At 38.2% G+C, this 13,403-nt stretch overlaps 1 protein-coding gene across 1 annotated transcript in view; it reads right to left on the bottom strand.

Moving 5' to 3' along the window:
* Nucleotides 1–3,624: 3,624 nt before the first annotated feature.
* Nucleotides 3,625–13,403, bottom strand: part of Herc6 (HECT and RLD domain containing E3 ubiquitin protein ligase family member 6) — a 50,756-nt gene continuing 40,977 nt past the window's right edge. Inside the window, exons 17-23 of the mRNA XM_051202947.1 lie at nucleotides 13,090–13,233; nucleotides 10,687–10,853; nucleotides 8,700–8,763; nucleotides 7,880–7,950; nucleotides 5,787–5,970; nucleotides 5,583–5,685; nucleotides 3,625–5,000 (exon numbers count right to left, since the gene is read on the bottom strand). Coding sequence (XP_051058904.1) covers nucleotides 4,786–5,000; nucleotides 5,583–5,685; nucleotides 5,787–5,970; nucleotides 7,880–7,950; nucleotides 8,700–8,763; nucleotides 10,687–10,853; nucleotides 13,090–13,233 — 948 coding nt within the window. The 3' untranslated portion in view covers nucleotides 3,625–4,785. The remainder of the gene's footprint in view (nucleotides 5,001–5,582; nucleotides 5,686–5,786; nucleotides 5,971–7,879; nucleotides 7,951–8,699; nucleotides 8,764–10,686; nucleotides 10,854–13,089; nucleotides 13,234–13,403) is intronic.

The following is a 13,403-nucleotide window of genomic DNA, read 5'->3' as shown; positions in this document are numbered from 1 at the left end:
ACGAATGACTTCTCTACTATGTGCTGTTTAAAATATAGACAGTTATTAAATAGAAATATACAGAAATACTTTAATTCAGGGTTGGGGATGTGGCTTCATGGGCAAAGTGTTTGCTATGTAAGTATGAAGATCTGTGTTGGATCCCACCCAAAAGCCAGACACAGAGGTGTGTGCTTGTAAGCCTACTGGGGAAGCAGAGGCAGATTCCGGAGACTCGATGATCAGCCAGTCTAGATAAAACAGAGACGTCCAGTCCAGGTTCAATAAAAGACTCTTTCTCAAAAAGTCAGTAAAGAATGGTAGAGGAAGACACTAAAATTCAACCTCTGGTCTATTCAGACATGCACATTCAAATACACTCACATACCCACATACATACATGCATCACACACACACACACACACACACACACACATACACACACACACACACACACACAGGCAAAATAAAAAGTAGTTAAAGTCAAAGGATGAGAAAGCCTGGAGAGCAACTTCAGTAACAAATGGGCTGGTGTGGGGAGCATGAAAAGGATAATGGCAGATGCCAAAGAACCTCTTCAGAGAGTGCCTTTGTGTGTAGGGGAGACACCGTTCCCAGAAAATCTTCCTGAGGCATTTCAGCTCAATCCCCAGAAGAAAGGAATCATCTGACTTTTTATAACCTTTTAGGGGTAGCTGAAGTTTCACACCAAGTGATTTGGTTTAACATAGTGTATGTGATAAAAAGCATGGAGAAGCCAGCTACTGGCTGGTTAGGACCATAACTCAGGAGTTGCTGTTAGGCTATAGTGCAGACTGTATGTTAACTCTGTGTCCCAGAGAGTACTGCAGAGAGGCATGGTCTGATTCTGGCTGTAGGATCTGGCTGAAAGATGCAGGCATGTACTCTTACCAAGGGTAATTCAGTGGCAAGATACTTGCCTAGCATGTAGAGTTCTAGGTTTTACTCCCAGCTGGAAGGGAGGGGCTCTAGGTTGGCCATTTGTGGCTGGACTTACTCCTGATCTATTGACATGTAAATTTTGTTTTCTACTTGATACTCTGTTTTTCACTATGTACTCAAAGTGAGTCACAAAATCAGCACACACAAAGCCCCTGTATTAGTACTTTTCTATTGCTATGATGAAACATCACAAACAAAGCAACTTATAGAAGGAAGGGTTTATTTGGAGCTATAGTTCCAGAGGTATACAAGTACCATCACAGTGGGGAGGTATGGCAAAAGAGAAGCAGGCAAGCATCTTCGCTGGAGCTGGAAGCTTACATCTTGACTTATAAACAGTAAGCCCACCATGCAAACTGGGAATGGTGCATAGCTTTTGAAACCTCACAGTCCACCCCCAATGACACAGCACGGCCACACCTTCTAACAGGGCTACTAACTGTGAACCATGCATTCAAATATCTGAGCCTATTGGGTCATTCTCATTCAAATCACCATACCCTTCAACATTGCTCTTTGTCAGTTACATCTTGACTATTCTGAGCCCTCTACATAATATGTTTTAGGATCAATTTATCATTTCTGCAGAATAAATTGCTGGGATTAAATTAGGTGCTCATTTGCTCACATGTGCTGGTCAGGAGTCCCAGTTTTTCTAGGTCTGAGATTAAACAATCTCTCAAGACAGTAAACAACATAGCGAGTCTTTCTCTCTCTTTCTCTCTCTCTCTGCCTGCCTCTCTGTCTCTCTCACACAGAGACAAACACATACAGCATAAATACACAGACATAGACACACACACACACAAAGGCACCATATGTACATACATACACAAAGATACACACACACAAACACAAAAAATTGGAAAAATGGCATGTTGCTATCAGTAAACATAATCTCTGTGTAAATTAATTTAAGACTTCTTTAGTTTCTTTCAACAATATAGTTCTCATTGTAAATATTAAAGTTTTTATTAAAATTGCTCTCTGCTATTTTTTATATTGTAAATGATACTTTTTTCAATTTAGTACATTATTGTAATCTGGAGTCCTGAGCTCTTTCTGTATTTACTTAATCTGTTCTTTCGTAGACTCTTCTACATAGTTAATATAGTCTAAATATCAGACAATTTTGGTCTTTGTTTTTGAAATGGTGTCTTCTGTTTTCTTCACTTTATAATATGGATACATATCCTGAATACAGTGTTACATGGACATGAAAAGCCTTCTCATTTCCTTGGCAGTGGGAAGCATTCAGTCTTTTGACATGAAAAAGTATGTAGGGCTTATCACGTTGTCAATTTCCTTGTTTGTTTTCTCATGCATGACTAGGTGTTAAATTTGGCCCCGTTTCTAGAGGAGGACCCTAAGAGACATGCATGGTCACCTGGAGAAGGGGGAAGGGACAAGAGCTCCTGAACAAATTGAATTGGGAGAGGGGTGTGGGGCTGGGGAGGAGAAGGAGGAGAAAGAGGAGGGGGAACATGAGGGATCAGGAATGAGTTGGAGGATGAATAGAGGAGAGCAAGAAAAGATACCTTAATAGAGGGAGCCATTATAGGTTTAAAGAAATCTGGCACTAGGGAAATGTCTAGAGATCCACAGATGACCCCAACTAAGAATCTAAGCAATAGTGGAGAGGCTACCTTAAATGCCCTTCCCATAAAATGACATTGATGATGACCTTAAATGCCATCCTAGAGTCTTTGTCCAGTAGCTGATGGAAGTAGAAGCAGACACCCACAGCTAAACACTGAGCCCAACTCCTGGAATCCAGTTGTAGAGAGGGAGGAGTGATGAACAAAGGGGTCAAGACTATGTTGGGGAAACCCACAGAAACAGCTGACCTGAGCAAGCTCATGGACCCCAGCCAGCCAGCTGGGGAACCAGCATGGAACCGAACAAGGCCCCCTAAAGGTAGGTGATAGTTAGGAGGCCTGGGCAATCTATGGGGACTCTTGCAGTAGAACCAGTATTTACTTAGTGGGCAAATGGACTTTGGAAGCCCATTCCCCCATGGAGGGATACATTCTCAACCTAAATAAACTGGGAAGGGCCTAGGTCCTGCCCCAAATGATGTGACAGACTTTGATGATCCCCTATGGAAGGTCTCACCCTCCCTGGGTAGTAGATGGGGTGGGATGGGGGGGTTTGGGGGAGCATGAGAGGATGGGAGGGAGAGGGATCTGGGATATGTAAAATAAGATTATTTATAACTTAAATAAAATATATAAGAGAGAGAGGGAGGGAGGGAGGGAGGGAGGGAGAGAGAGAGAGAGAGAGAGAGAGAGAGAGAGAGAGAGAGAGAGAGAGAGAGAGAGAGAGAACTACTGGTTCAACTGAAAAAAAATTGGCTCAGTTTCTTGTCTGCCTATTCTGAGGTGTTATATGGACATCCTTACCTGTTAATGTGGTGAATTGTAGTTGATTTTTAAATGCATTTCTGGGTTAATTTCTGTTTGGTTCTGAGGCATTATTCTGTCTTTGTTTTATTGGATGTGCTGAGTACATTAAAATGTAGCAAAGGATGTTGGTGTCTGATTACTTAAGATTCCCATAGTTGTCTTTCTCTGCAACCTCTGTGTTTGATACGGGAGCAATGCTGGAATTAACTGTAGTGTTCACTCTTCTAGTGATTTATTTGTTTTTGTTGTTGCTGTTGATGACAACCATTTCATGATCTTCTACATTCATTAGTTTTATTTGGTTTTTTTTTTGGAGTTCAGTAAACAACTTACATGCAAAGTCTCACAAGGCATTATACAATATCCGTAAAAGAAAGGGACTTTTATGAGGAGGGTCTGTCACAGCAGCATATAGGCCATTCTTAGGACAAACTATATGAGTTTATGAAATTATTTCAAACCTGCATACAGTTTATGTTTTAACATTAAGTAAAACCAGTATACAAGATGTATTAGTCATTTCCCATAGTAGTTACATTGCTTAATTTACTCTGTAACATCATACAAAGACATATTTTAACTTCTTTACATTTTTCTAATGACAGTGGGTATGGGTTCCTGATTTGACTCAGTATTTTACCAAAATAGCAGTATCTACATTTAAAATGACTTCAGGAATCCTGTAATAAGCATATGTATACTTTCAAATAATCATAAATTTCAACACATAGATTTTAAAAAATAAATTATTTAGGATTTACTAAGATCAAAAACTTTAAATATAATTCTTAATACAAAACATACATCTATATGCCTCAAAAACATGTTGAAAGCAGTGTATATTTTGCTAGCTTTTTCAATTATGCATTCTTTCAGATCAATAGTTTATTATTGGTACAATAACATTTTAAATAAATGCTACATTATTTATTTTTAATTTACATGTGTGCATGTTTTGTCTGCATGTATGTCTGTGTACCATACCCAGGCAGTGCCTTGGAGGCCAGAAGAGGATGTTTGATTCACTAGGACTGCACTTACAGTTGGGATGTGAGCTGCCATGGGGATGCTGGGAATTGAACCCTGGTCCTCTGGAAAAGCAGCCAGTGCTCTTAACCACTGAGCTCTGTTTCTAGCCCCAGTACTGAATATTTTAAATATTTGGTATATTATTAAATGATAATTGTTCTTCAGAAAATATTTCAGCCAAAGCAAACATTCTAATATCAAAATTAGGGATATAACAAATGTTTTACAGAATTTTGTTTCACTAACAAATATTAATTCATAACTTCCTTATCTAAAAAACTACCCAACTAATTCTAAGTGAAATTCTTTAACCTCTTGTACTAATTAGATTAAGGAAAGACAGAAGAACCCAAAAGGCAAAGATCTAATTCCTGAGGCCAGTGATTATGATGCTAGGAGGTGATTGTCATCATCCTTGGGAGACAAACCCCTTGTTATTGTTGATTGCCACTTGAAGTGCTTCCTTCATCCTTTTCATTGTAGAATATTTAGGCAGGTCTAGAATATTGTGACATGTCAATGATCTCGGGTTATCCTTTTCAGTGAAAGTTTGAGGACAACGAAATTTTATTCCTTCATAGTACAGGCCTTTTACATGAAACCTGTCAGATCCTGTAAGAAATACTAGAAAGGAATACAGTTTTGTTAAGATATTTCATCTAAAAAAAAAAAACCCTCAAGATAAATAAGAAGAAATGAATGGTTGTATTTAATAAATATTGAGTACACTTTTCATTGTTGTTGTTGTTCAGAGAAAACTACACAGGGGCAGGTAAAGCCTAGAGGGATTATATGGCAAGAGCATGACAGGAAACCCACAGAAATAGCTGACCTGAACTCATGGAAAGCTAGGGAGCCTTGATGGAACCAAACTAGGCCCTCTGCATATAGGTGACAGCTGTGTAGCTTGGTCTATTTGAGGGGCCATGGCAGTGGGACCAGGATTGATCCCTGGTGAATGAACTGGCTTTTTGGAGCCCGCTTCCTATGGTGGGATGCTTTGCTCAGCCTTGATGCAGGGGGAAGGGGTTTCGTCCTGCTTCAACTTAAGGTGCCAGGCTTTGTTGACTCCCCATGGGAGACCTTACCCTTTCTGAGGAGTGGATGGGGGCAGGAGTAATGGGGGACTGGAACGAGGGGGGGGGAAGGGTTGGTTTGTAAAGTAAATTTAAAAAATTTAAAATTGAAAAACCTTACAATACTTACAGAGGAATTTTTTCTTTTCGTCCAAAGTTAATTTATGGAAAGCCTTCCAAAAGAGTAGAATAGTTGGATGTGATTTGTGATATTCTTCTTCATATAGTGAACTCTTGAGAATGAGAAAAAAAAGAGAGAGATAGAGAAAGTTTTAGGAGGGATATGTATCAGTAATTTGGAAAAGTTAAAGGGTACTTTTAGGTTGTCACTTACATTTTCAAATTGTTTCCAGTCACAATCATTATTTCCAATTATTGCTGTCATTAGTTCTTCAGGCTGGAACTTCATAATTATATCCATGTTACACACCTTGTAAAATCCTCTATAAAATTCCTTATAAATTGTGTCTACAGAGGTGTTAAAAATGTAATCAACATACTTAGAAACATAGAGTTTCCTTGAGGGAAGAAGAAAAAAAACAGTAACATACCTTATAAGTGACTACAATATCATCTATTTTTCTCTTTTTACTCTGTTGAGAAAGAAAAGTATATTTCTTCTGTGTAGCCTACAAGTCTATACAACACAGGGAGATGAAAATCTGGCCAAACTAGAAGAAAGGTTCTTAGAGAATATAAGAGGAGGATTCAGACTTTAGAATGTTCTCATTTTCTTTATTGCAAGGAGCAATTGTAACTCCAATCTGAACATAAGGGATATAACCTAATAAGCTCATTAAATATGGGGCATGCATTTAATACATCTAATCTATTAAAAATTATAGCTTAGCCATTTTCGTTCACTGGCTGCTCTCAAGCATCATAAGGAAGTATTGTATTTTTTGTAACTAGCTTAGAAAATAGTTAAAACCCCAGAATTTGTGGAGTATGATGACTACAGAATGCCAGGTGCTTCCACATCACAGGAAACTGAGGGTTGACAGAAGTCCAACATTTGACCCTTGCTTCTTCGCCTCTATAATACATTCCTCTCTGCCACTCTTATCTCGAGCCCTCTTGTTTGTAGGGGACCATGCAGTGTAAACATTCTCTTTAGCATGGTATGATTCCTCTTTACCTACAAACTTCTACCCAGACATCAGGTTTTCATACAAAAGGTGATGTTCTGAGGTCTGGTGCCTTTGCACCTCCCCGTCTCTCTTCTAGCAGAACTCATTTGTGGAAATAAATTCTGAAAGGTCTGCCTTGCATTATAGAATGCACTTTCCACAGTATGATAGATTTCCTGGTGGCAAGTGACACAGTGTAGATGTGGTTTGACTCTGTCACGCAAGGATTTATGTGTTGACATTTATGACATTTATTTCTCCCATTGTTGGGTATAAAGAAGGCAGAAACTCGATCTGACCATACTGTTTATGGTGGGGTTTATGGAGAGTGGTTTGAGTTACACAGAATCACCACACAGAGCCCCTGATTCAACTCTGGTAGCCTTGTAAGGCACAAGAGAAAGACCAAAAGAGACACATGTTCATGCTCCTTATGTAGTATCAGGTGCTTCCCTCTCACATTTAGGATGCTGCCATCGAGAAAGCCACTGCCATATGTGGTCCTTGAATTTCTAGAGCTGTTAGGTAAGTAAAGCTCTGCTTTCTGTTAAGTCACCCAGTGCTTGGTAGTTCATTATAGTAAAGAAAAGTAGGCTAAGTAGGGTTGCTACTAGAAACCTGGACACATACATACCCCAACAACCCCTTTGAACTGTCCTTGTGAACTAACCTGTTTAAACCATCTCTTTCTGTCCTCACCATAACTACTCATATGCTTAACAACCACTTTTCCAAAAGGAAGGCGAGGGAGAGCAGGATGTAAAGAAACAGAGGAAGAGAAGAAATACAGAGAAAGGGTGCATGATGGGCCGGAGAGGGAGGGGGCAGAAAAAAAAAAAAAACAGAAAGGAAAACCTCATTTGTAACATTTGCCAATTTTTCTAAAAACTCTTGCTACAGCTGACTACAGGTTACTAATACTTTAAATAATAACCTTTGAATATTGTTGAAAAATTTGTAGTCAGATCCCATAAGCTGGTACTAGTTGGTTTGTTTAATATATTACATGATGGTCTATTTAGGTATAAGCTTTCTACACATTCTGATATATTACATTTTTCACAGCTTTTTATCATTGGTATCTGGAAGACAGTATAACATAGAATAGGGACTAAAAGTATCTTAGATGACAGAAAGATTTATTCTTAAATCATTTCTTCTCTTCTCCTACTTGTTTAGCATTCTAAAAGACAAGGAACTAAAATGAACATCTGAGAAGTTCAAATATATTTTAAATTGTATTGTTACAAACATTTTATGCCTACTCGAAATAGATATTTTAGGTCTTAAATCTTACTTGTTGGTTTCGTTCACAGGTACAGAGATCCCATTGGGAATTAACTCAGCATCTTTTTTATCCCAGTATATCTGTAACCAAAATGCAATCAGCTGAACATAAGTCTGTAATTATTGTCAGTACGTTTTCCCTATAACATTTAAAATGACCCGAGATAGAAAATAATCTTTCAGTTCAGCCTTTTGTTTGTTGTGACAGTCTATTTATGTAGCCCAAGCTGGACTCATACCTGCTGTTGTCTTGCCCATACCTCCTTCTCTGATGCACCACTACACTCAACACACACACACACACACACACACACACACACACACACACACACACACACTGATCTGGAGCTTGCTATATAGACCAGGGTGGCCTTGAACACACAGAGATCCCTTGCCTCTGCCTGTCAACTGCTGGAATTAAAGGCAGGAGTTACCATGCCTTGCCATATAAAAAATTTTAAACCCTGCTTAATGCATGTTGATGTATATACTTCAAGCACAAATAAACCTGTTTAGTTGAGGACATTGTTTGCATTAAATGAATGTTTGCTATATACATATTTAGGTGTTTGTCTGTAGATATAAGATATACAAATGAAGATCAAGTTGGAGAAAAATTTCACAGAAATAAATTATCTTTAAAAATGTAAATATTTCATATTAAAGGTTCTGGAATAAAATTGTTTTTAGAATAAAAGACAATGGCTGAGGGCATATCTTGGTGGTATCATACTTTCTTGGTATGGGTTCAATCTCCAGCAACTCCCCACCAAGAAAGCAGATTAAAGAGATTAAAGCCAAGCTATAATCTAGTTTTTTCTGTTACTCACGGAAAAATGTATATAAAGTTCTTCAACATCACCAGCCTTACAATTTAGAACTTCTTGCAAACTCCTATTGAAAAATTTAATAAAATTACACATTTGATATAAAATTTCCAAGGAATGATCATTTAATGGGAAAAAAATTAAGTAATGTAGCCATGCACAAAATTCAATATAAATTGCCATTCCTACTCTTTCCCACTCATCTTCCTAGAATTATCCCAATTTCAAATTTGATTTGCTAGTATACTCTACCTTGTTAATACTGCTGCATATTGTGAAAATGATTAAAGAGGAGCCCTTACCTCTTGTGTGGGGAGGATTTATTTTACAAAGTCTGGAGATGTCTTTGGTTATCAGTTAAGGTTTGTCACCTAGTGAGTGGTGGCTCCAGACTATTAAACACATCACAGTGCCCAGAACCACCTCCCCTCCCGCAAAGAGAATTCAAGTGACCAGATGCCTGTGGTTAGATGCTCTTATCTAAGAGGTAGGAGGCCTAGGCTTGGATCCCCACCAAATACAGTCAAAGCAGGAAAGCTCAAAATGTCAAGATTCCCAATGTTGAGGAACTCTGCTTTAATAAAAATTTGCCCTTATAGTCCATGAAAAAGAATAATTTTCCTCAATTTTTTTTGTCAACACTTTAAAGAAACTTGTTGGCAGACAAAGGACATTTCATGTACATTCACTCAGTTATTAGTGAACATGCTTTCATTTTTTGGTTTTATATATATATATATGTGTGTGTGTGTGTGTGTGTGTGTGTGTGTGTGTGTGTGTGTGTGTCTTGGCCCTAAAAAGGCCAGGACGCAAGGCCTAGTGGAACTTCCTGAGCCTGGCTAGAGTATGATGAACTGTCTTTGGCCTATCACTTCCACATAGGAATGACTCAGCAAAACTGCCTCTACCCAGCTACTGCTAACATGGTGAAATATTATTGACCCTCACACCTTACCCCATCCTGAGGCCCCCCACCCTCTTTCTCAAGGCTATATAAGTGCATGCCTTTTACAATATAATGATCTCCTGCTTTGACAAGGTTCCCAACTTAGTGTGATTCTCATGGGTGACTAGAAGGGAGGTCTGGGTCATCAACACTCTCCATCCCGCTCAGCCCCAAGGAAGGACAGGCTGGACTGGCCCTTCCACAGCCCTACCTGCCCAAGGACCTGGCATATATGTGTGTGTGTGTACACATATATGTACTTATGGCATATCTATAAACCACATGTATACACAATTATGGTACTAAATCAATTAATAAACAATATATACCACATAAAGCACTATATTTATAAAACACATTTATCTCTATAAACTTATAGCACTATATCTGTCTATAAATCATCTCTGTATGTACACACACTAATAGCATTTTATTTATTTATAAGCCACATCTATTTATATAATGTACTTATTGCACTACATTTATAAATCATATCTCTGTATATATGTATGGACACACACATATATATATATATATACTTATAGCACTGAATCTATTTATAAATTACTTCTATGAATATGGACTTACAGCACTCCACTTATCTATACTTATGTACACTTATAGCACTATATTTATAAACTACACGTATAGAACTTATAACACTGTATCTGTTTATAAACCATATACATTTGCACTTGTACATTAATTTATTTATAAGGCATATCTATATATGTATGTGCACTTTCAGCACTATCTGTATTTATAGGCTAAAAAGGATAACTGATGCTCATCCTGACAACTCCCCTAAGTACTTTTCACCTTGATAAAGAGCTTGGTGTGTCAGTTAGTTAATGATCAGAGGAGATCTGGCTTTTCTTCATTTTTGAAGGCTTCCTCTATTACACGGCATGCTAAATGAAGGTTATCTAAAGGGCACATGACATTAAAACTGAAGACTTTGCCTGTGTCTCTTAGTGTGGGATATTATTTATGCCTAAACAGCTGAGCCTTAATATTGTTCCTAACGAGCAAACACATACTTACTTCCCCAAGGGGAAACTGAGTTCCTTTAAATCTTCCAGAGATGGCTCTTGATTCAGAAGTTTTTTATATAAAGCCAGTGGGAAAGGAAGGTTGACAGCCTTTAAATTGGATAGGGAGAGTCCGCATAAGACCCCAAAGAGGAAGTAGTTCTTTTTCTCAAACTTAGGCTGGAAAGTAAAATGAAAAAAATTTCCCAATTTATTATAATTAATCAGTTATACAAAAGCACAATTAGACTAATAAAGAACAAATTTTAGCTCCCTTTTCTAATTAACATACCAAGTTAGACACAAACTAGATTTCAAAAGAATAAACATGTCAGACTCTTTCTAAAGTTATAATAAAATTTAAATTTCTTCCATAATGGTCTTTCTGTTGTTTGTTTGTTTGCTTGCTTGAGACGTACAGAATGATCTCAAACCTCACTGTAGAGCTAAGGGTGACACTGAACTCCTCTTGCCTGAATCTCCCAAGTGTGGGATTGCAGCCATGTGCCACCATGCCCAGCTTCTTGCACAATTTTTAATATAAATTAACAATACAGAAAATTAAGAGAAGAAGTTTCTGTTATTGAAATGTAGAAACAAATGCTCAGGTGCAATTACAAAGTTTTCATGTGGAATTTTAAGGTCCTTGCCTTCCAATGGATGGAAAAGAGCAACCCTGAGGAAGGAAGGTGGTTCTGTACTGATGCTTCAGCTTAACAGAACAAAGGCCAGATGAGTGTTCCATGAATGATGTCTTCATTTAGCAATGCAGCCCCACATGGAGGCCTGCCATTGGAATAGCTCTCATGGGACCCTTTTCCACTCTCATAGCCTGTCTTCCTATGTCGTCTCCTAGCCTGCAGAAGATCCTGTCATAATGCCTTGTGCCAGGAGTCCTTGTGAGAAGTAATGAATATCAGCGCCTGCCCTTGGAACTCTGAGTTGAATAGACTTACTCTCCTTAACAAAGTACTCAGGTAGTTCATTAAAGTGACAATAACAAGAACAGACTAATGGTAGCTGCCTTTACTTTTCTTCTCTGCTTCTTGTAGTTCTGGTTAGAAAAACAAAACAAAACTTTCCAGGCCCAAACTACAGCCCAGGAGAGGAAGTGTTGCAAGTGCGAAATTCTAAGATTTCTTCTCCAGTGACATTCTTGCTGTTGGCAGGTTGGTGAGCATTAGTAGTTTGCAAAATATTCATTCTCCTCACTCACCATGCCTTATTTACTCCTCAGATGGAATTTGAAATGATTTAAAGGCAGAGTATGGTCTTCAAAGACCTCTCCTAACATATCCCCAGATTTGTAATATGTACTCTGTTTCAACTTGGTTATTTATCAAGCCACATACATTTTTAAATTAGGGGTATGTGTGTATCTGTTTTCTACTAAGCATAACTGTATGAATACGTTAGAAGTGAGGGCTTTGCTGAGTGTGGTGCATTCCTATAATCCAAGCACTTGGAGGCAGGAGGATTGTGAGGTCAAGGCTAGCCTGGCATATACAGTAAGACACTGTATAATACAGTGTATAAAAAGATAAAAATGAAAAACATTTCAGCCACTTCACCCAACTCTTTAGAATTAAGTTACCTGTGGTATTTTATCAACAGTTTCTATTAATTTGAAACATTCTGTACTATAACTTTTAAAATTAAGGACACATCCTTAGGATATCCACCCAATAGAATATCACTCCACAGTTAGAAAAAAAAAAGCAATGAACTATGGACACATGCCATGACATGAATGCATCTCAGAGTAATTCAATGAAAAAAGGCAGATATTAAATTTGATCATATTTAATTTCATTTATATAAAATGATAGGAGCAGACCATGGTTCTCTCTACAGTGACAAGAAACACATCAGTGATTGCTTAGGAAGGATGGAAGAAAGGAGTGTGAGAGAAGCCTTTGGTGATGAGGTACATGTTTATTATTTTGACTGAGGTCAAATGAGGATCATTTCACTCGTGTATACACATATCACCAAACTGGGCATTTTTGTGTTGTCTATTGTATTTTGATGACGCCTTACTAATACTAAAATTTAATGTGTATAGGAATCATTGAAGGGATTTTATATGTGTTATGAGTTCCTATTCTGTAGATCTTGAATAGGACCAGGGTGTTTGCTTGTTTGTTTGTTCCTGAGCTCAGCAGTAAGAGCTCAAGCTGTCCTCAAGCTTTGTCCTTTCCTCATGTGCCTTGAACACTGGGGTTAGGTATGTGATACTATACCTAGATAAGTCTGGTTTTCTACATGCTGCCAGATCATGCCGCCATGGCATAGCTCCTGCTCCATGGGTGATATGGTACTACTTAAAATAGAGAAGCTAGGTTGTAGAGTCCTAACTTTACACTATCATCTATAGTTTGCATTTACTATGTTTTATGAGAGAGACATAACTTACAGTGACTGGAAACCACATGCTGGAACCCTTTTCAGGATACATGAACATTTCATATTTGGGGTCTGTCATCTCTTCAAATATACACTGGAAAAACTCTGAAGTCACCCCTCCACCCTCAGCACGGATTTCTTTAATAAATTGAACCTACAGAAAGAAAACCTATTTAAAATACATCTCTTTGCCCTTTATGGGAAAGTCTTGGGCCTGTCCTGACCATCATAGAATTCTTTAGAACTGCCAGACCCATGCACCGCTTTACCTTCCCACACCCTATCTTCCCTCAGTTTGCTGGCAGGCAGTAAAGGCCAGAAGCC

The sequence above is a fragment of the Phodopus roborovskii genome, unplaced genomic scaffold (assembly GCF_943737965.1).
Source record: "Phodopus roborovskii unplaced genomic scaffold, PHOROB, whole genome shotgun sequence".
NCBI classification, from domain to species: domain Eukaryota; kingdom Metazoa; phylum Chordata; class Mammalia; order Rodentia; family Cricetidae; genus Phodopus; species Phodopus roborovskii.
This window is presented reverse-complemented; position numbering and strand designations above follow the sequence as displayed.